Raw genomic sequence first — 20978 nt, 5'->3', positions numbered from 1 at the left:
TTGTATCCACTTACACACAACTGCCAATGCCTATGGTGTCAGCCAATACATCTTGTCTCCACTTACACACAACTGCCAATGCTAATGTTGTCAGCCAATACCCATTTTGTCAACTGACAGTAAACAATGATTCTCTGGTCAGCCAATGAATATTTTATCAACTGACATGGAGTTGTCAATTATAATTTTGTCAGCCAATGTACAACCATGTTGTACCTGTCAATGAACATTTTGTCAACTACCGTGTAGTCGTAAATGGTTATTTTATCTGCCAATGAACATTTTGTCAACTACCGTGTAGTCGTAAATGTTTATTTTATCTGCCAATGAACATTTTGTCAAATACCATGTAGTCGTAAATGGTTATTTTATCTGACAATGAGCATTTTGTCAACTACAATGTAGTGGTAGATTGTTGTTTCATCAATGAACTGTTTGTCAACTATTATGTAGTTGTAAATTGTTTTTTTATCTGCCAGTTAACTTTTTGTCAGATAACATGTTGTTGTCAATGAGAATTCAGTCTTCCAATGAATATTATGTCAAATAACATGTAGTTGCCAATGAACATATTGTCAACTAACATATAGTTGCAAATTGTTTTTTGATCTGCCAATGAACAATTGTTCCATTAACATTACATGTCGTTAGCAATATGGCAGGATAACAATGACAACAACATGAATTCAATGAGAGAAGAAAAACTATACCCAATGAATTCTCTGTTTTAATCTTAAAATATAATGAATGGCTATACAAAAATATAAAATATATGTGCTTAAAGAAGTCATGAAATATACAAGTAACAATCTGAATTTCATTTCTTCTATAACCAGGCATTAATACTATTTTCAACATGAAAACTGGCTGGACAAGCTAAATATTATAACAACTTTGTTCTCTAAGAATCAGTAAAATTTCACTATCTAAGCTACTGTAGAAGAATTTAAATTTGCGAGGTCCTTTTTTCACATTTTATTTTCAGTTGTGAATTTATTTACAAATTTTGGTACTTGCAACACATTATGATAATATAAATTGCTTTTGTTATCAAAATAGATTTACAAGTATACTTTTAGTTAAGTTGTGAGTTTGTGAATTGATGGAAAATTTTAGTTTTAGAGAGAATATAACACTATAACACAAAATTAAACCCATCTACAGTAGACTTTTCAAAACATAACTTCAATAGTATATGTACATGCAAAACAGTGTACAGATTTAAAATAATTTAGATGGAGTTTATAAAAGATATGTGGCATACTGATTGTGTTGGAAAGAAAAATACATGTTTTTTCTGAAACATTTTTTTTCAATAATTTATTTTTAGAACTAGCTGATGTTTGAATACAGCCTTAACTTATTCCAGATGTCCTAAAAAAAATCAGTCAATGTACCCATTACAAACTGATATTGTTTTAGGAATTCCTTGGCAATATAATTGTTCTGGTTCTGGAAAAGTCCCTCTCTAGGATTTCATGTTTGCAACCCATATTTTCAAAATGTGTTCAAATTGTTATTGTTGATTATTAATTATGACAATGAACAAATAACACCCAAAAGTATCTGGATATATATGAAGATAAAGGGGGAAATAAGTTAATTCAAGACCAAAAGCATCCAAATAAAAACTGGAGTATCATTCTGTCATATTTAAATAATAAAAGAACAGAAAAACTCATAATTAAACTTCCAAATATGAGTTACTCACTTTGTTAAAAGAGATTTGTTCACATAACATACAGGATTGAAAAAAGAAAGATGTTTGACTGTATTTCACGAGGGGGAGAGCTTCACATAACATACAGGATTGAAAAAAGAAAGATGTTTGACTATATTTCACGAGGGGGAGAGCTTCACATAACATACAGGATTGAAAAAAGAAAGATGTTCGACTGTATTTCACGAGGGGGGGAGTGGGAGAGTCCATTTAAAGAAATCATAAATAAAAAAAAACACAACCAAATAAATTGCACAAAAAAATGAACATTCTTTTTCAATACTGTTTGTCTTAAAAACTGTCACCAGACAGCTTAACAGCAATCACTTTTTAATTCATTTTGTCTCGGTTGTATAAATAATGAATGCCTAATTTCTATTGACATGCTCTTTTTAAACAAAATTCATTAAAAGTAAACTAAAATGTCCATTTCATTTCAGACAATATCATTCATAATTCATTAGATTTATTGATTTTTTGTAGATCAATATTTTTATAGTGTGGAGCCCCCTCTATATATGTAAACTATGACTGAAATTAATAATAATTCATTTCAATATGTTTTGTTTGATATATGATCTTAACATAGCATGATGCAGCATTTCAATTTAATATATTTGGCAGACAAAAAATCAGCCACATACACTAAGTATATTCTTGACAGCATTGTGCATTTCACATCATGTAGAACAAAGGATTATTTTTTCGAAATTTCTCTTTTATTATTCAATAATTCGGAAAGACAATGAAGGAATTAGAAAATCTAACACCTTAGGATTATTTTGTAAAATGATTTAAATTCAGAGTTTTGAGCAAAATTTGTTTTGGATAATTAAAGTCAAATTGACAAGGAAAGTTTAAAAATATAATTTTTTTTAAATAATAATAATGCACCAAATTTTCAAATATCCTAATTATGGTTTAACCATTTTCAAGATTATCTTTTTGATTTTTTCAAGTATGCCATGAAAATGGAAGCTGGATTAAAAATTAGAAATTCACTATCAAAATAAACTTTCTAGCTTTTTTATTATTATTAAAACCTTTGCATTTAACAAAACTTTTACTATATAGGGTGGGATCAGGTCCAACAAAGTTCAGCCAATTTTCATAACATTTATATGAAAAAAAATAATCCCCATCAACCTTGCTTCTACAGTTTGTGAAACACACAATAATAAAATTGATATGCCTCTGAATTAAGAAAAGATAAAAAATATCACTAACCATATTTGTACACATATATTTATAGAAATATCCTTAAAATACCGGAATAAATAGCTACTGTGCAAACAGCTTTCTCTTTATTACAATAAAAACATGTACACCATTTTTATACACTTATCTCCGACACAGGGCAATCAGTAAGAAATATTAATATCATTTCAACAAAACCAACGCCCACACCGACAATGATACCAAGGCAAAGTAACTACCACAATCATTTTTTTTCCTGTAAAACAGACCATACTACAGTGTTAAGCCCAATCATTATAATGTACTCTTCCGTTATCTTGATAAGGCAAATTCAAGTATCTCACGCCCCAATATCACGAAAATACTTAAGTCAAATCTCAATCTTAACTCATTTCTCCACATTACAGTATGACATTATTAAAAATTACTAATGTTTTACTACTTTTAAAAGCACATTCTCACATATATTATGTTGATTAACATTATTGTTCAATATTCTAAAAAAAATAAATTCTACAGCACAAAATGTTCTTGAGTAAAACTCAAAAATAATAAATTGGACTCGAGTACAATTTTTGCTCTCAATCTTTTTTTCCTCTATAACCCCCCCCCCCCCCCCCCCCCATTTTTTAATCATCATAATGAATGAGAGAATGTGATTTGAAAAATGGTAAAACATTTACAATTTTGAATCCTATGATGCTGTAATTGGATAAAAAGAGATAAGACTGAGATTGAGATTTGACTCGAGTATTTTCGTGATATTGGAGCCTGGTGTACAATACAGTGGACAAAATTAGCACATGACTACCAACAAGACTTTCCATGCTCCCTCAAATTCTAAATTGTACATATTACTCGGGGCTTGTTAAAAAAAGAAATTGATGCTCAACACTAATAAAAGAATTCTGGCGTGTTCATCCAAAAGCCTAATTTCAGTGACTGGGCCTATTCCGTAGGTAGGGTCTGGTAACCCGAACCAAATGTATTTTTTTTTTAGGCCCTGCAATAATGTGAAATTTCAATGCCTGTCGTCCCTGTATTATTTCGGTATAATAATTTGTGGGGTTAGTGCCAGAAGATACCAAGAGACATTAAAATATAGAAGGTTTTAGTTCCTTATGGCTTTAACCCAACAAATTATGATATAATTTTACGTGTAGGAAAGAACTGATAAAAATATGTCTTGACAAACATGCTGTTTTAACCCTGCAAGATCGAAAATCAGTCATTTCTCTTCCAATTTCAGTTATTATAATAAAAATCAAATACAAACTGCATTAAATTTATCTGTATAGTAAAATGGGTAATTTATGTTACATTATATTTATCAGCATCATCGGCAACCACAATGATTTCTCATGTTACACTAAAATATTGTTTAAGAACTTTACAATATCAGTGGCCTCCGTGGCCATGTGGTCTTGACTACTGCCAAATATTATTGTACTGAAAAGGCGGACAGACCAGGTTCAACTCCGGCAGTCTCGAGAATATTTTTTAACCATAAAGCATCAGGTACTTTGCCGAACCAATGAAACTGCCTCATTAACTATTCATGATTACGAGATTTTTCTAGCCAAATTGCCCATGGTACACAACAAAGCATAGCATAGTGTGTATCGGGGGACGATGTACCCTTTCAAGAGATACCAAAATTTAATGGGGTCGCCAGTCATTGAAATTATACATTACGGCCAATGACACGATAAATCGAAAATCTTTTGTAAATTGGACGCCTTAAGTAAAAGTGACGTAAACACAAGTATAAGCAATCACATTATGCATAAAGGCAAACAGTAATGATGACAACCATATAATGATATGTTCATAGAATAAACACTCTTATTTCAAAACAATAATAACACAACATCTATTGCACATTGTCGTAGAAGATATAATGAAATAAGAAATCGGAGTCACACACATAACTATTTGATAGAATTTCGGGAATTGTATATGTCACTTGCTTGAAGCACCCTCTTTTTCAATATATAAAAATTCAAGGGCCATTATTTGAAGTGAATAACGTAGCCCAATTATTATGCCCATAAACAATGTGACCAAGTTTGGCAAAGATTCAATCAGTGGACATGGATGTGTGACAATATGATTCTTTTGAATATGTTTGACATGTTATTTTGGTTATATACACCAGATTGGTACCAAAAAGTTTTTTCTGTAAGGAATCTCAGGACAATTATTTAATAAAATGTTTTACTCTTTGATATCATAATTGTAAAAAAACACCAAAATGTGATAACATCGACTAGCCAATCAGGTATAAGGAATGAATTCTACTAGGTAGACAAACCTACCCGGTAGTAATCTTTTTTAATGGAAAAATACGAAAAAAACTGCGAAAAATAAATTATTTGTAAACTATGTGGTACTTCAGTTAGTATTAGTTTCAATGCATTGTACACATCGATACCAAGTTTATGTCAGTTTTCGACAATTTTCTTCTCTTTTTTTTCGCTATTTCATCATACGGAGTATAGCCCCTTTAAGTCAATCTGATTATTCTATACCATTGACTTTATTAATTGGTACAGTATGTGTCCATTATTTATACAAGTAATCCGATTAGCTACCTCATAATAAGATCCAATTAAGACTACCATTGAATTCTGACTTCATAACTAGAAAAACTTAAGTTCAAATATTTCACATACATTTGTACATACTGATTTTTTTTACACGAACAAATTTATACAAAAAAAATATTACAGAATACTAGAAGTACACTTTCTATAAAAAAAGTTTTATCAGTTTAATACTTTAATTTATAGGTCAATTTCTCAAACGACCTTAAGATCGATATTGCTGCTTATCTCATTAAAAACGAGATTCAGGTTATCCAACCTTTTTCGTTTCTTTGAAATTTCTTTTATTTTGAAGAGTATCGCGCTGATTAGCAATATTAGTTAAAAAATAATCACCTTATATCTAAACCTAAGTTGTTGAGATAAATATATATTTTAATTTTTTTAATTTTGAAGCTGCACTCTTTCTTTTTCTTTGTCTTGGAATACACTAATTTTTGCGTGAATGTCTGAACACCGTTAATAAAAGACTGCTGACAAAAGATCAGATGGCACTTTTCTAATTTACATTAAAAAAATGATGTTTTATGTCGAAAACTTCATTATTCTTAGTAACGTTTTTAGCCATAAAACATAGATTTTCGAATGTAAATATGAAAACTGTGATCTGATCTTTTGTCAGCAGTCTTATATCATTGGATCTCAGACAAAACAATTGGCCAATTCCAAGACAAAAATAAAAAAGTGTCAAAATGGTAAATCTTCGAGAGTGCAGCTTATGGCCTTTATATTAAAGACAGTTAAAGAAATTAACCCATGTTTCTTATCTAATATCCAAATACTTTTCTGATTATTTGCATAGTATTTATCAAAGAGTACAATATCAAAAATCAAAGATAAATATTGGTTTTTTTTAGATGGCGTAACTCCAGGGATGTGATTTACCTGGCAGCTTAAGAGCTTAAACCATTTCGACGTTGTATTTTGGGGACCCTTTAGGCATCTAATGGGGTCAAAGCGGGTGGAGCACCTTGCCGCAAAAGAAAAACGTACACTTTTGAGAAGCACTGTTCAGGGACTTCCTGATTCTAAATTTGAAGCAGACTACAGTGTCGATACTAGAAACAACTACAGGATCATCCAAAAGCATCCAGTTAACTTTGTTTTTAAATAAACATATTTATTTAATATTTTTTTTGATCCTTTGACTTATTAGATCTGCAGAAATCTGCCAAATCACATCCCTGAACTCCATGTATTTCTATACCGAGCTATGTCCCTGTTGCTTTGTGTTGACCAGTTACAACCAATATGGAAATTATGGTCAGCACTGTTAAATCATGCACTGCATAGCGCATCGTGCAAATTTGTAAGCACAATTGTAGACACTCGCTTAGTTCAATAATCTAAAATTGAATGCTCCTGAAACACTGTTCAATTCAAAATAAAATAATTCAAAAACATTTATTGCTAAATCAATTGGCTGTGGAGAAAACAAAAAAAAATCCATTAAATTTCCAAGGGTACACGAAAAAGTGCACAGCAGAGGGTAATCAAGAACTGATGTAGAGGGCAATTAAGTACCCATGCAGAGTATAATCGAGTTGTTGTGCATGGCAAAATTGAGTCCCGGCCCTAATCACGAAAATACTTAAGACTAATCTCAACCTTGGTCTTAACTCATCTTACCAGATAACATCAAAAATTGTTAAAAATAATTATGTTTTTAGTAAAAAAAACTTTTTACACTTTTTAAAAGCGCATAATTCTATCATAGAATATGTTGATTAAAACCTTTGGTCAGGATTCGAAGGGAAAAAATTTCTTCAGCCAAAAATGTATTTAAGTACAGTTCATTGTTTTTCAACAATTACTCAAGTACAGTTTTTGCTCTTGAATTAGTTTTCTTTGAATAATTGAAAAAATATTTTTATCAACACATTCAATGAGAATATTTTTAAAAAATATGTAACATTTTGAATCATACGATGCTTTTATGTAAAAATTGAGTTCAGATTGAGATTGAAATTTGACTTAAGTATTTTCGTGATATTGAGGCCTGGTGATGAGCGTAATTGAGAACTGGTGCAGAGCATAATCAAGTACTAGTGCATAGATTAATTCAGTGCTGGTCCGGGGCATAAATGAGTACCGATGATATCTTAAACTGAGATAAGCAAGGATTGGCAAATGTAAAGATTGGACCTAACACTGTGGTCTATAGTCAGACCTTGGCAGAGTTCGGCTGTTGAGTCAATGATTTCACCGGCCGTTTCCCGGCAACTGATGTAAACACAGGTTCCCTGTAAGCCATCCCTGCGTTGCTGAAGTTACCAGGGGCCATAGGGTGCACCCTCGCTTCGTGTCTATGAGCGTAATTATTTGAATGAACCACATTTCCGTTGCCGTGCCTCATGTCCGAATCCTCAGAATAATTCTGACGATCGCCAGAACTGAAGTTTGTAGGTGTTCCTCGTTGAATCACTTGATAATTTCCTGCATTGTTTCGAAAGTGCGCTGTTCTATGATCAGGATCATGAACAGGGGTTGGTCCCCTTTGTGGCCCCTGGGGTTGAGGGGGAGGGGGTCTGTCATAAGAAGGGGTTGGACCTCTATTGCTCCCAAAATTATTTGCATAAAACTGATTGTTTGGTGGTGGATGATGATACAAGTTTGGGTCCATAGATGATGTACTCGTTCCTCGTGAAGGGGGTCGATAAAAGTTGCTATATTTAGCAACATTTGAGTCACTAACATGTCTCGCTGAAGATTGACCCCCAAGGTCACGGTATTCCTGATAGTTTCCATGATGATTGGTTTCAGCACTGCCCAATCGGCTATTTGGTCTGAAACAAAAATAATCCAAATTAAAGAACTTTTAAAGTAAAGTAAAACACTTAAGAAAACAAGTTTGGTCACAATAGGTCAACCCTAACCCTAAGTTTTCATATTAAAGCGAGTTTCACACCGTTCGCTCGCCCTCCTGCCTACTCACCAAACAACATACATCAATCTAATAATCAGGTTTCACTAGGTAAAATACCTGGTTAAAAAGGAAAGTAAACTTATGAATAGTGTTTACTTCTATAAAACAAAATAGCACATTAAAAAGTCAGAATCAATTTAATGCAGTGGTGAAGTAGATTTATAGCAGTACAGTTAAAACACAGAAAATAAAGCTTTTAACATCATACTGTATTTGATTATCTTTCCCAAATAGTGGCCTTAGATTACAAATAAACACATGTACCAAGTTTCATGATAGTATTTGGAAACACTTCCGAGTTAAAAGCCATGATTTTAGATCAGGCACAGTTGCTGCAGACAGAAATACAACAGTTATGACACTGAGGTTATGGCAATGCTTACATATAATTCTTGGAAAGAAAGATTACAAAGAAACTATATGACCAGCTTAGATTGGTCTAAAAGTATGTGTTTGCCTCTCACCCAAGATGTCGTGGATTAGAATCCCAACAGAGGCCTCTCAACAAGAAGAACCACAGCTAATTATCAGACTCAAGCCAACAAAGCCTTATTTAGCTTTTTTAAAAGTGTACAAGCTGTTCATTTCATTAAAGTGACACTCTTATTCAAAATCAGTACTAATACACATGTATAATAAACATCAAATTTGACTGATATAAACCTTAAATTACTTAATAATTATGCATTTATGGATAATATTAATTACTGTTAACAAAATTGTAACTGTATTTAATAACAGAAAATGCAAAAATATCAAATGATTGGTAAATGCTAAAAGATTTACTGCAGTCTACAATAGTCTCATAAGGTAAAATACTGTGTTTTATGCTAATATCTTTCAAATTAAACTCAGTATCCTTCATAAGAACCATTGTTTTCGACATGAGTTCATCCTTTTTGGAATTTTAAAACAATATCATTAATTGTGGTAAATCTTATTTGGGAATAAGAGTGCATCTTTAAGCCAATTTTCTTTCTTAATCTTGATTTTAGTAAATTAATAAAAAAATAGTTTACTGTGATTATCCTTCAGATAATTTCCTTTTTAAGTCCAAAAACTCTCAAAAATGTAAATATTACACATAATATACCAAAACAAGAATAGTCAGCTTAAATGAAAAACTGGGGCCAAAGCGGTTTATAACAGCTGATAATGGTCTTCACAATCAAACAATATAACTGCATTTTTTTTTTTTCCAAAGTCTTTTTTTTATTTTTTTATTTATGCTGAAATATCTAAAAAATCGCAATGCCATAATTTAAGCAATGAACATTGCGAAGTGTGAATGCAAAAAGGTTGTAAGTGACATTAAATAAAGAAGCAGATAGAACCTTTTTGCTTTCACCCCTGGATTGGTACTTTACTGCTTTTAAATATGCAGCATATCAATTCTGGAAAATTGCTAAACTTAACCGTTGCAAATTATTACAATCTACAGTGGTATAAATTAATTCTATATCATAAAACGATGCCATCATGAAATAACGTCATATATTCTTTTGATATAAAACTAATGTAACAACTTCTGATGAGACTTCATAAATTACCTGCTTTTAAAAGTGCATTCCATAAAAATAGCAATGTTTTATGTAGTTAGCGCTTTAAATAAGAAAATTAATATTCACAATAAAAATAGAATATCACACTCATTGACTTTCAATACGAAATTTATTAAACTCGATTTAATATCTAAAATCGATAAAAACTTTCAAAGCTCGTGTTTTTTGTTTCAAATCTAGAAAATTCCGTATTGAATGACAACTCTTGTCATATCCTTGTCATTATGACGCTAACCTTTCCGCCTGGTTCCTACTTGAAGGTCGGGACCTCTGACCGGGGGGCTCGTTTTGACTGGGAATTGCACTGTGCCCAAATTTCTGGTAAAAGAAATATTCGTCACTAGATTGTGACCGTGTTGACGCAGGCTGTAGGGTTAGAAAAGCATAGAATACAGGAACCAGAATAAGCATGGTATACAGGAGGGTACGGTGGCCATCTTATCAACGAGCGTGTAAGAATTTTAGTTAAATAAAAGTGTTACAAAATTTAATTGCCGCAATTATTCTATTAATCGCCCATCCTCTAATAATCGCCCACCCAAGTTACAGCCTAAAATTGAACATATTTTTGGCAAAATCGTGCAAAAACATTGCCTTCTTTAAATGCCCACCCCCCGTTGTTGTACTTTTAAAAAAAGCATACCTATCTAACAATGAGTTTCCTGATTTCCTGCTATATATACGATCTTACTTCACTTTTTTTGTCTTAACATTTAAATATTATAATGATGAGCGATTTTCATCTAGGATAAAAGCAATTGTCCCGATTTAACCCCCATCCCCTACTTTGAACTCTGGTTCGATTCTAATAAACGCGCGAGGGTTTAATAAAATAATTATATTGAAACTTTTCTTTGAAAAAGGTAATAAACTGTGTTTAAACAGACAAATGCAATTATTAATTTTGAAATTGATATTATTACTATTCCGAAATATCAATTTGAAAAAGCAATCGTACGAAAATATCGTTGATAAGATAAGGCCTGTAGTGTATAATATTGGACAGGTTGCGAAACATGCACTTCTTATACTCAGTCTAGCAGATGTGGCTACCTAGGGCCATAATAACAAACAGTCGCAAGGCCAAATCCAAACTCATACTCTATGAAGCAATTTTAATAAATTACAAAGAATCACCTTTATAACCTTTTATTAAATAAATTTAAATAATTGTATATATTTTGAATAGTTATAGAATTCAGCAAATCTCATCATCCAATCTCAACTAAAATGATAATTGAAATGAAACAAAGATTTGCGGTATGTGCCATTTTCGGGAACAATAGCTGACTGTACACAAATACACAGTTGCATAATGCAATTTTGACAGATCAAAGTTTTTGCCATACCAAAAACTGCAAATTTGAAATAAAAACCGAAGGGGGGTAGGCGTTAAAGGGGTTATTTTGCTGTCCGTCATCGATCTGCGTAATCCTAAATTGACCCTAGTTATGCGTCTGAATTTAAGACTGAATTTAGACATTAGGCCCTACGTGATCATAACTCCAGGGCCCATGTTCACTTATGTCTTGACCCGTATCATGTCTTGCTTGGTACGTAAACGTACACCTGTGTCCACAGCTATCCAGGCTTGCCCCAACGCATATACACTCTGAACTCGACATAATACGGGACGTTAGAAAAAGAATTCTATCATAAAATCCGCTATTTGCATCTGTTTCGACTGCTATGTGGGCTTGACGGACACGCATTTACACACTGAACTCGACATGATATGGGACGTTAGAAAAGTGTTCTACCATAATATTCGCTATATACCCCATGCAGTATTTAGACTAGATACATGAAAAACATACAGTCTCATGCATGTTGCTACATAACATTCAATGCCACATTCATGTATATAACAAATATTCACAGTGCTATGCCATGCATTTATAATACAAAGAAGACTTTAAATATTTTAAGCCAACCATGATATGAAAAGCTGACTAACTATAAAAAAAGATTATGTTATCATATATATTAAACACAAAACACATCACTCAAAATGGAACTTTATGCGTATTCTCATATTAAAGCTCTCACAGATTTACCGTTTTCGCAAATTTTTGCGTAAGTATATGCAAACCAATGATAAAAGATTACTGACAAAAGATCATAGCGCAGATTTGCATATTTCTGTTCGAAAATTAATGTTTTATGACTTGAAAATTAATGTTTTATGACTTAAACCGTTACTAACGGTTTAAGAAAAGTGCATAAAACATCAATTTTTTCGCAAAAAATGGCTCGTTTTAAGACAAAAAATAAAATATACCCCACTTTTTTCAAAAGGGGGCATAAAAAGTTGTCAAAACGTTCAATCTGTGAGAGTGCAGCTTTAAGAAAAAAAATGAGCGTTGAGAAGCAAACACTAACACTCATCATTTTGTTTTAAGTCAAAAGGGGCATAACCCAATAATTATTCAAGTCAGAGTTAGGGACCTTGCTACACATGTGCGTATCATCTCCTGCAACATGTGATCAAAGTTTCATGCAAACATCTTCAAACGCTTTTGGGGCTATACCAAATATTACTACTTTTCACACAGCAACAACAACACCTACAACAACTTCACATCGACACCTACAATGACGACACCAAAGATATAACAATACCTCAACTTTAAAAAGACAATTTTATATAACCATAGAACAGCATATAAATATAAATTAACTTCCATCAGAAATGTAAAGAAGGTTTAAGATAGCTGCTTCCGCATAATGTGTTGGGGGAAAAGTGCAGGGTTGTGAATTGTTTAAGAGGTTAACCCACCAATGACCTCTTCTTTCATGCCCCTTTTGCATTTTTTCGATGGAACCCCAGTAACCTAATATAATCTCAATCAATCCCGACTTTTTTATACTAAGGTTCTTATTTTAATTAACCCAACTTTCTTTTGTCCATTTTCCAATCTCAATTAACCAAACTTATAACCAGTTTCCTATCTCAATTAACCCAACTTTCTTAAAACCAGTTTCCAATCTCAATAAACCCAACTTTCTTATACCCAATTTCCGATCTCAATTAACCTATTTTACCCAGTTTTCAATACCAAATTTTCTTATACCAAGTTTCCAATCTCAATTAACCTATTTCCTATTAACCAGTTTTCAATATCAATTAACCAAACGCTCTTATACCCAGTTTCCAGTCTCAATTAACCTATTTTCTATTTACCAATTTTCAATATCAATTAACCAAACGTTCTTATACCCAGTTTCCTTTCTCAATTAACCTATTTTCTATCAACCAATGTTCAATATCAATTAACCAAACGTTCTTATACCCAGTTTCCTTTCTCAATTAACCTATTTTCTATCAACCAATGTTCAGTATCAATTAACCAAACGTTCTTATACCCAGTTTCCTGTCTCAATTATCCTATTTTCTATCAACCAATGTTCAGTATCAATTAACCAAACGTTCTTATACCCAGTTTCCAATTTCAACTGATCTGTAATCACCCTAAATAACTTAAATCATCCAAATCATCCCATTTTTTAATGCCAGATTTTCTTAACACCCATGTTTTTCTTGTGTCTTTCTTTATTTCCAGCCATTCAACCATACCTGGTTAGTCCCAATAACCCCAATTATTTATCATTTTCCAATTTACTAGTTAACCCCATTTTCCCAACCCTGGGATGTGATTGGCTCAGCAGCTGAAGGGCTGAAACCATTTCAGCGATGGGTTTGTAGGAAACTTTATAGGTCCCTGATGTGGGGTGAAGGGGGTAAAGCAACGTGCAGTAGAATGTTTCTAGAAGCCCTGAGGAGGTCAATACTAACATCAAATAAAGTTAGATCCTAAAGCAACCAGTTCACTTTTTCAATCAGTAAAGATAGCCATAGGACCTGCAAAAATCACATCCCTTCAACTAACCCCAATTTACCCATGCAAACCTGCTTTTTTTGTTCCTGAATTATTCTTTCATATGTCTTCTTCCTATTCTCGTGTAAGTCGCCATGTCTAACCCCAATAATTTCCCAATTTACAAGTTAACCCCATTTTCCCAAATCACTCCAATTTTCCCATGCATACCTGTTTTTCTTGTTCCTGAATGATTCTTTCATATTCCTCCTCTTGATCCTCGTGCGGATATTGCCCGTGTCGTTCCATGTGTCGACGTTGGTGATCTGCACGTAGCTGTTGAATCTTCTCCGCACGGGAAAGTGGTGTATCATCTACAATTTATATACAGAGTATAATATTGTTGGTTTTATTTTATTGAGTAAGAGACACTGTCATCTTTTGTGCAAAGTGGACCATCTATGTAAAACCTTAAATGTTGTGTTGTTGTTTTTTTTCAACATACTAAGCTTGGTAGTTATAATAGCTTTAAGCTGTATGATATGAATTATGCTCGAAAAACGATTGCAAGAATTAAGTGAATATGTGAAAACCTCGTTAAAAATTGTACAAAAAAAATTGTGTTTTTTTTTTTTGAACTTACTTATCTTGGTAGTTAATATAGCTTTAAGCTGTATGATATGAATTATGCTAGAAAAACAATTGCAAGAACTTAAAGTGAATATGTGTAAACCTCGTAAATAAAGGAGCCCATGAAATTAAACTAGAATTCTGGGAATGAAATGTATCACAGGATGGGAGAGCCTTTTAACTTATGGACCAAAATCAGTGAAGTCATCTTCTGTCACCATGACTAATGTGCATACCAAGTTTGAAGACTCGCCACCAAGTTGTTTAAAAGGAAATTCATCAGAAACGTAAGTTTTACAACAACTATACCACTTATTAATAAAGTAATGCTGTCATGTCAGCCATGCTTTGCAGGCAACAATAAAATTAACACTAAGAATAAGTGCGAGGCTTTGTTTTATTATTTTTGGAAGATAATCTATACCAGGTACACTGAAATTTTTTGTATGTAATTTAGTGCTTCTGTTAAAGGAAGTTTGAAAGTATATTACTCCATAGAAATGGGCTAAAACTTCCAAAGTTGATGCCTTGGAAGTACAAAAACTTCTATATTTTCTTCCATTTAACTTCCAAAGATGAAGGCCTAGAAGTTCAAAATATCAAAACCTGGTGTCAATGTTATTTTTATGGTGTCAATTTCAATTATTGGTCATGAATTATTATTTCATAAAATTGTGAAGTTAGCAAGATAATAGATGTTTTTGTTATTTTTAATTTTTAACATAATATTAAAAAATAGTGGAACAAATTGTTCGAGAGACTTAAACCTCAACATTTCAGTGCAAAACTTTTAATACTGATGTTAGTTAAAAAGTTCATACCATACTTCCAGTTTCAAACGTTTAAAAAAGCAGTCTTACTAAATGTCGAAAACAATGTTTTTTTATGAAGGATACCTAGTTTAGTTTGAAAGAAAAGTGCAGAAAACACAGTATTTCTACCTTATGACACTATAGTAGATCACAGTAACTGTAAATCTTTTAGCACTCACCAATCATTTAATATTTTTGCGTTTTCAGGAATTAAATATATGATTGCAATTTTGTTACAATGGTAGTAATTAATATTTTCGATAAATTCATTATTAAGAAAGAAGTAAAAGGTGTATCACTCAAAATTGATGGGTTTTTTTATAAATGTGTATGTTTTGATTTTGAATAAGGGTCTCACTTTAGTGGAAGCTCTGGTAGAGCATTAAGAAAAATACTTAAATAATACAGTTAACTTAAGATGCACATATAAAAGTGACATATAATATATTTACTCATATACTGATTATATTTACTCATATATTGATAAATAATCAATTAATTTCATTGAATTTTGTTTAATGAATAAGCAAAAAGGTCTTATTTTAGATTTTTTGGCAAAATTGGACTTTTTCTCTCAAATCGTCCTCTAAAATTCTTTGTACAAAAATTTGGAAAAATATTTACTTTATAAATAAAAAACATAGCCAAAAAATGCTATAAAAAGGACCAATAAAAATCCCTTAATGCCACACTACCTCTGTGAAGATCTGATGTGACAGGTGCTGATAAGCCCATGTTGTGCGATTCAGGGGGAGGCATGTTATATGGGAATGGGCTGTACGCCTGGCGCCCAACATCTTGAAGGCGGCGATACTGGTCTTGAGCTCTGAAGAAGAGATACATTAACTTATTTTTTTTATTCAATTTTCATTTATTTTAGGGTCATTGCAAATAAGTTGATTATAATTATTCTCTGGGCCATTTTCTTGATGGAGACCACTACATGTGTCCATTTTAAGAGGCTATCAGAGACAGAGCCCTCTGTTTTGGCTCAAACCCATGATCTCTGGGATAAGAGGTGGCAAACTTATAACTCAATTAATCTTGTAAATCTTTCGATTGTGAAAGTAGTTTGTGGTCTATGTGTTCACTGCTCAGTTAACAGATTGAATTTTTAATTTCACTCAAACAATTTTTAGTCCAACAAAGAATGTAATTGGACCAAATTTATATTGTTTAAATTTAAGTCCACCAAGGAAAGTTAAACATTCTAACCTGTCATGCTCCATCTGCGCCTGCCTCCATTTCTCTTGCTCCGCCTCCACATGTCTGAAGTGGTCATGTGACTCCCCCTCCATGCGGTTGCGCCCCATAATCACAGGGGCTGAGTGACCCATGTTGTGGGGCTCTGGGGGTCGAGGAGTCTCTTGACGTGGTCCTTTGTTCACCTCCTCTACCGGAGTCTTTCTGCCCTTGTGACCCCCAAACCTGAAAATAACATCAAACTTATCTATATTCATAATTAAGATTTGTTTCAACGCATTTCTGTTTCTGATTACTCAGTTCACTTCTTAAATGATAATCATGACATGTTTCATAATTTGACCTTTATGGATTCTAACCATTACACCACAAAAACAGATTGAGATTAACATGATGATTTACTCAGGGCTAAATTTCATTCACTCGTGGCCTAATAAGGTTTTGTCACCAGTTTCCCAAGATAAGAGAACCAGGATTGGTCAAAGAATAGGACACCAGTCTCTCATGACAAGAGTACCATACAAATCTGAATTTTTTATAATCAAATTGTTTGTTTTTCTCCATCTAGCTTAGGGTTTATGACTTGACAATTACGTAAACCAGAGAATTAGGTCTTGTTGAATATTTGAATCATTGCTATGACATCCTAAAAAAAATAACTGGCCGTCTGTTTGGGTATGAGAGATCATTCATAATTGAAGCATTGTAAAGGGCTTAGGTCTTAGATCACTTTGAAATTATTTCCAAAATCATTTATATTTATGTCAAGGTACTTTTCATGGAAATGTAAGGGCAAAAAACAATCTTATACAATTGTACTGTAGTCTGAAAATAAAAGCTCTGGATTAGTCCTAAACTTAAAAGCCCCTGCAACAGAATATCTTAAAATGCTTTTAAATGATGACCACAGGTTTAAGATTTTGCATGTCTCAGCATCAAACTACAACAATGACTTCAACACTATGACAATTTGTCAACATTTTACCTTGAACTTCCAACATTTAAACGCACACTCGCTAAAAATAGATGCAATAAAAATGTTACGTAAAATAAATAAGGATCAGAAAATAATAGAAACAAACTTTTTCCTTGGCCTACTGTAATTAAGGCCTAGATGTTAAACACTTACTTGAAAAATCCTTTCAGCAGTCCCCCTGATTTTCGGTTGTCCTTATTTTTCTTGCCCTTCTTTTTCCCCTCGCCTTCCTCAGCTACCTCTGACCTTCCAGTGGGCACAATAGGGTCCGCCCCATCACTACCCTCCTCCTCAACTGGAAAGGTGGGTGGGGTAGGTTTTTAGTACACATGGGAGGTGAGCATGGTGAATATCATATTATGCTTTTTTTCCTTTTTTAAAAACAAATTCAAATGATACCAAACTGTTAAGTTACCAATGGTGGTTAAAATACACAAAATGTATGAGACAATTTGGGGGGTCACTAAACTCAACAACAATATTTCTCAGTTTACCAATAATACAGTATAGCCAGTGTTAAAGTACTTGATATACACCATATCTATCCTTATAGAAGCCCCTTTCACACTCTCTAGCACTAAAAATTCTTATAAAAATATGACACTGAAAATTGGTGGTGTGTAACCTTACAATAGTACATTAGGGTACAGGCTTGAAGTTATGAAGTCAGCAGGTGCATTGTAACAAAATGGCTACCCATTGATGTTTTGATCAGACTATACATTATCAAAATCCTTGAATTTGAAATATAGTCAGGAAGAGAATAACTGTGCATCTATAAGGATAAGAGTGTCTATAAGGATGGACACAAAATAATATTATGATGATATATTAATATGTCTCTATTATACTGTTGCAGTCATTTTATGTTAAAAATTGTTTTCAAATGTTCAACAAATTCATCGATAACTATTATAACGATCTGCTTATGCTAATGAATGTTGAGTATAGCATTAAAATGTTCAACAAAACACATATGAAAATCAAATTATTTCTCATTTCAAGAATGTCCATATGTTTTATTCTGCAACAGAAGTCCAGAACTGATGTTAATAACTGAAATCAAAGATTCAAAAACAGTTGTTAGTTGTTATTCAATTTTTAAAGGATTCCTCCATGTGCCAGGTGGGTCATATAAACAAATTAATGCAAATTTCATACCCTTTACAAAATATTACCAATGAAATGAATACCAAGTTTTCGGGGGTATTGCTCTTGAAAAATTATAAATTTTGTCTGTTTTTAAACCACCTATAGCTTCTTAAATATCTTAAACAAAAGAACACAGGAAACTTTGCCATTAAAATAAATCCAATCTGAAGGAATTTAAATCATTATATTCACCAGATATTGCATACAATTATAATTTACACAGAACTACCCACAATAGGTACAAGTTCTGAATAAGGTCTTTCAACAGAGCTGTAGTGTTAGTTATCTGTGCTCCCAATATCCAGTATATGTGATGCCCGAACATAACAGGAACAGTAGTAAACATCAGGATTATAGTTGTATTATCTCCCTTGAAAGTTAAATAACAATTATATATAAGTTGTCTCCCTTTCACCTATACAGTTTGGAGCAATAGGCTGTTCTGTTTGGAAGTTTTATGTATGGTTGATTTCTTTTTAATGAATTACAGCAATAAATATAATGTTCATATTCGATTCACAGCATCGCATGCATCAGTTTAAGACACCAACAGTTTAATGTTTAAATAACAGTATTGGTGTTGTGTAACCTACAATATCACACTTAGGCAGCCAATACAATGTTTAAGAAAATATCTGACAGTTCCCCAAAGATTCCAGCCAGGTGAAACATTATTTCAGTCCAAAGACCAAAAACAAGGGCCCCCACAGAAGTTTGTTGTGATTTTATCTGTCGAAAAGGGGCATAACTCAACAATTATTGAACCCAGAGTTATTAGCATTGCCACACATGTATGTCCTGTCACTGGCAACATGTGAACTAAGTTTCGTGTGAATATCTTAAAAGATGTTTTTGATATTGCAAGGATTTAAGTTTTTAAACCATCCTGCTGTCACCAAGAATGACACCAGGCAATCATAATTGTGACCTTCCCCTATTTTAAAAAAACCCCTCAATATTCCTTGTACATCTATACGGACAAATAAAATAACTTCTATTATAGGAAATTACTTCAAAATAATATAACCATGATATTTTACATGTTTGTTTTCTCATCTAAAAATAGTTTTTGCTGAATTAATATTATAATATAATAGAATAAATAATTTATGTTCTTGTACATTATAATGGACGTATTTTACAATATCAAAAGCATTTAATAAAGACACCATAATTAATCTGATTAAACTAAACTTAAAATGAAATGACATGCAATTATATAAATATACTAAGTCTTGTAACCTTGGTTTTAAAGCTCTACAGCTTCAGCAGAGTTTGGAAATTACCAAAAAAGTATTTCTGAGACTCAGAATATCATGGACAAAGTTAGGCTTAGGACCAGTAAATTTTCAGTTTAACATTCAGATTTAAAGAAGAGCTGTGGCTTGTAACTGAAATACGCACCACAAGTGCATGAAACCAATAAGTGCAACCTTGATTTTTGAAGCAAGGATCATGATCTTGCCTGAGACGATTCATTAAATGCATGTGGTGATCGTCTATGCCTCGTTTTTTAAAACATGTTCCATGGGTGAAATGGTAACAGTTCTGACACAACCATGTGTAATGTTATATTCATAATTTCACCAAATAACCTTTAAGTGTGACCTTGACACTTGTGGTAAGAATCAAGGTCTGGCGTGGCAAAATATCTCCATGTGATGAAAATTTATTCCTTTTCGTTTTAAATTCGTCTCATGCATGAGAAAGTTACAGCCCAGATACTAACATAATTATGTAATATTTATAATTTTACCGAATAACCTATAATAGTGACCTTGACATTTGAGGTAAGAATCTGGGTCTTGAGTGGCAAATCATCTCCATGTGGTAAACATTTATTCTTTCTCATTTTAAATTTATCCCATGCATGAGAAAGTTACAGCCCAGATACTACCATATGTAATGTTATATTGACATATTTCCCTGAATAATACTTGACCTTGACCTTGACCTTTTGACATAAGCATCTTGGTACTGGGCCCATTTCTCTGGCCTTTAAAATTACATGTATTTTTAGTATCGAAAGACAATTTACATAATGAAAATTTGAATATTTCTCTGCCTTGTCATTTCCAAGGTTTATTGTGACGAGAGGTGTTCAAAATAATTCATTTGATAATATGACCATGTGTTCTATTGGTTAACTAAATATCATCCCTTAAAGGGACCAGACACCAGATGAAACAATTGTAGGAAAAAAAGTAAATTGTCAAAAACTTACATAGAATTGATATCGTTGTGAGCAACGCCTTGAATCTGAATTACTGAGGTATCACATTGCTAACAACAAATGGTTTTTTTTGCATTTTTGCGTATTTTTCCAATTTGAAAATTACTACGTTTGTCTACCAGGTAAATACCTGTTTTTAAACA

At 32.6% G+C, this 20978-nt stretch overlaps 1 protein-coding gene across 12 annotated transcripts in view; it reads right to left on the bottom strand.

Annotated features, from left to right (window-relative positions):
• Positions 1 to 3547: 3547 nt before the first annotated feature.
• LOC128230257 (partitioning defective 3 homolog) overlaps positions 3548 to 20978 on the bottom strand; it is a 73607-nt gene continuing 56176 nt past the window's right edge. For 10 of the 12 annotated variants that reach the window (XM_052942371.1, XM_052942381.1, XM_052942407.1 and 7 more), the window contains 6 exons: positions 17604 to 17745; positions 16487 to 16699; positions 15967 to 16097; positions 14061 to 14203; positions 10247 to 10377; positions 3548 to 8309 (listed from right to left, as the gene is read on the bottom strand). In XM_052942371.1, the coding sequence (XP_052798331.1) occupies positions 7688 to 8309; positions 10247 to 10377; positions 14061 to 14203; positions 15967 to 16097; positions 16487 to 16699; positions 17604 to 17745 (1382 nt within the window). In that variant the 3' untranslated portion in view covers positions 3548 to 7687. The remainder of the gene's footprint in view (positions 8310 to 10246; positions 10378 to 14060; positions 14204 to 15966; positions 16098 to 16486; positions 16700 to 17603; positions 17746 to 20978) is intronic. The other 2 variants (XM_052942397.1, XM_052942470.1) reach the window with 2 other exon arrangements.

Source organism: Mya arenaria, chromosome 1, assembly GCF_026914265.1.
Source record: "Mya arenaria isolate MELC-2E11 chromosome 1, ASM2691426v1".
In the NCBI taxonomy this organism is placed as follows: Eukaryota; Metazoa; Mollusca; class Bivalvia; order Myida; family Myidae; genus Mya; species Mya arenaria.
The sequence above is the reverse complement of the archived record's forward strand: the minus strand, read 5'-3'. Positions and strand labels throughout refer to the sequence as shown.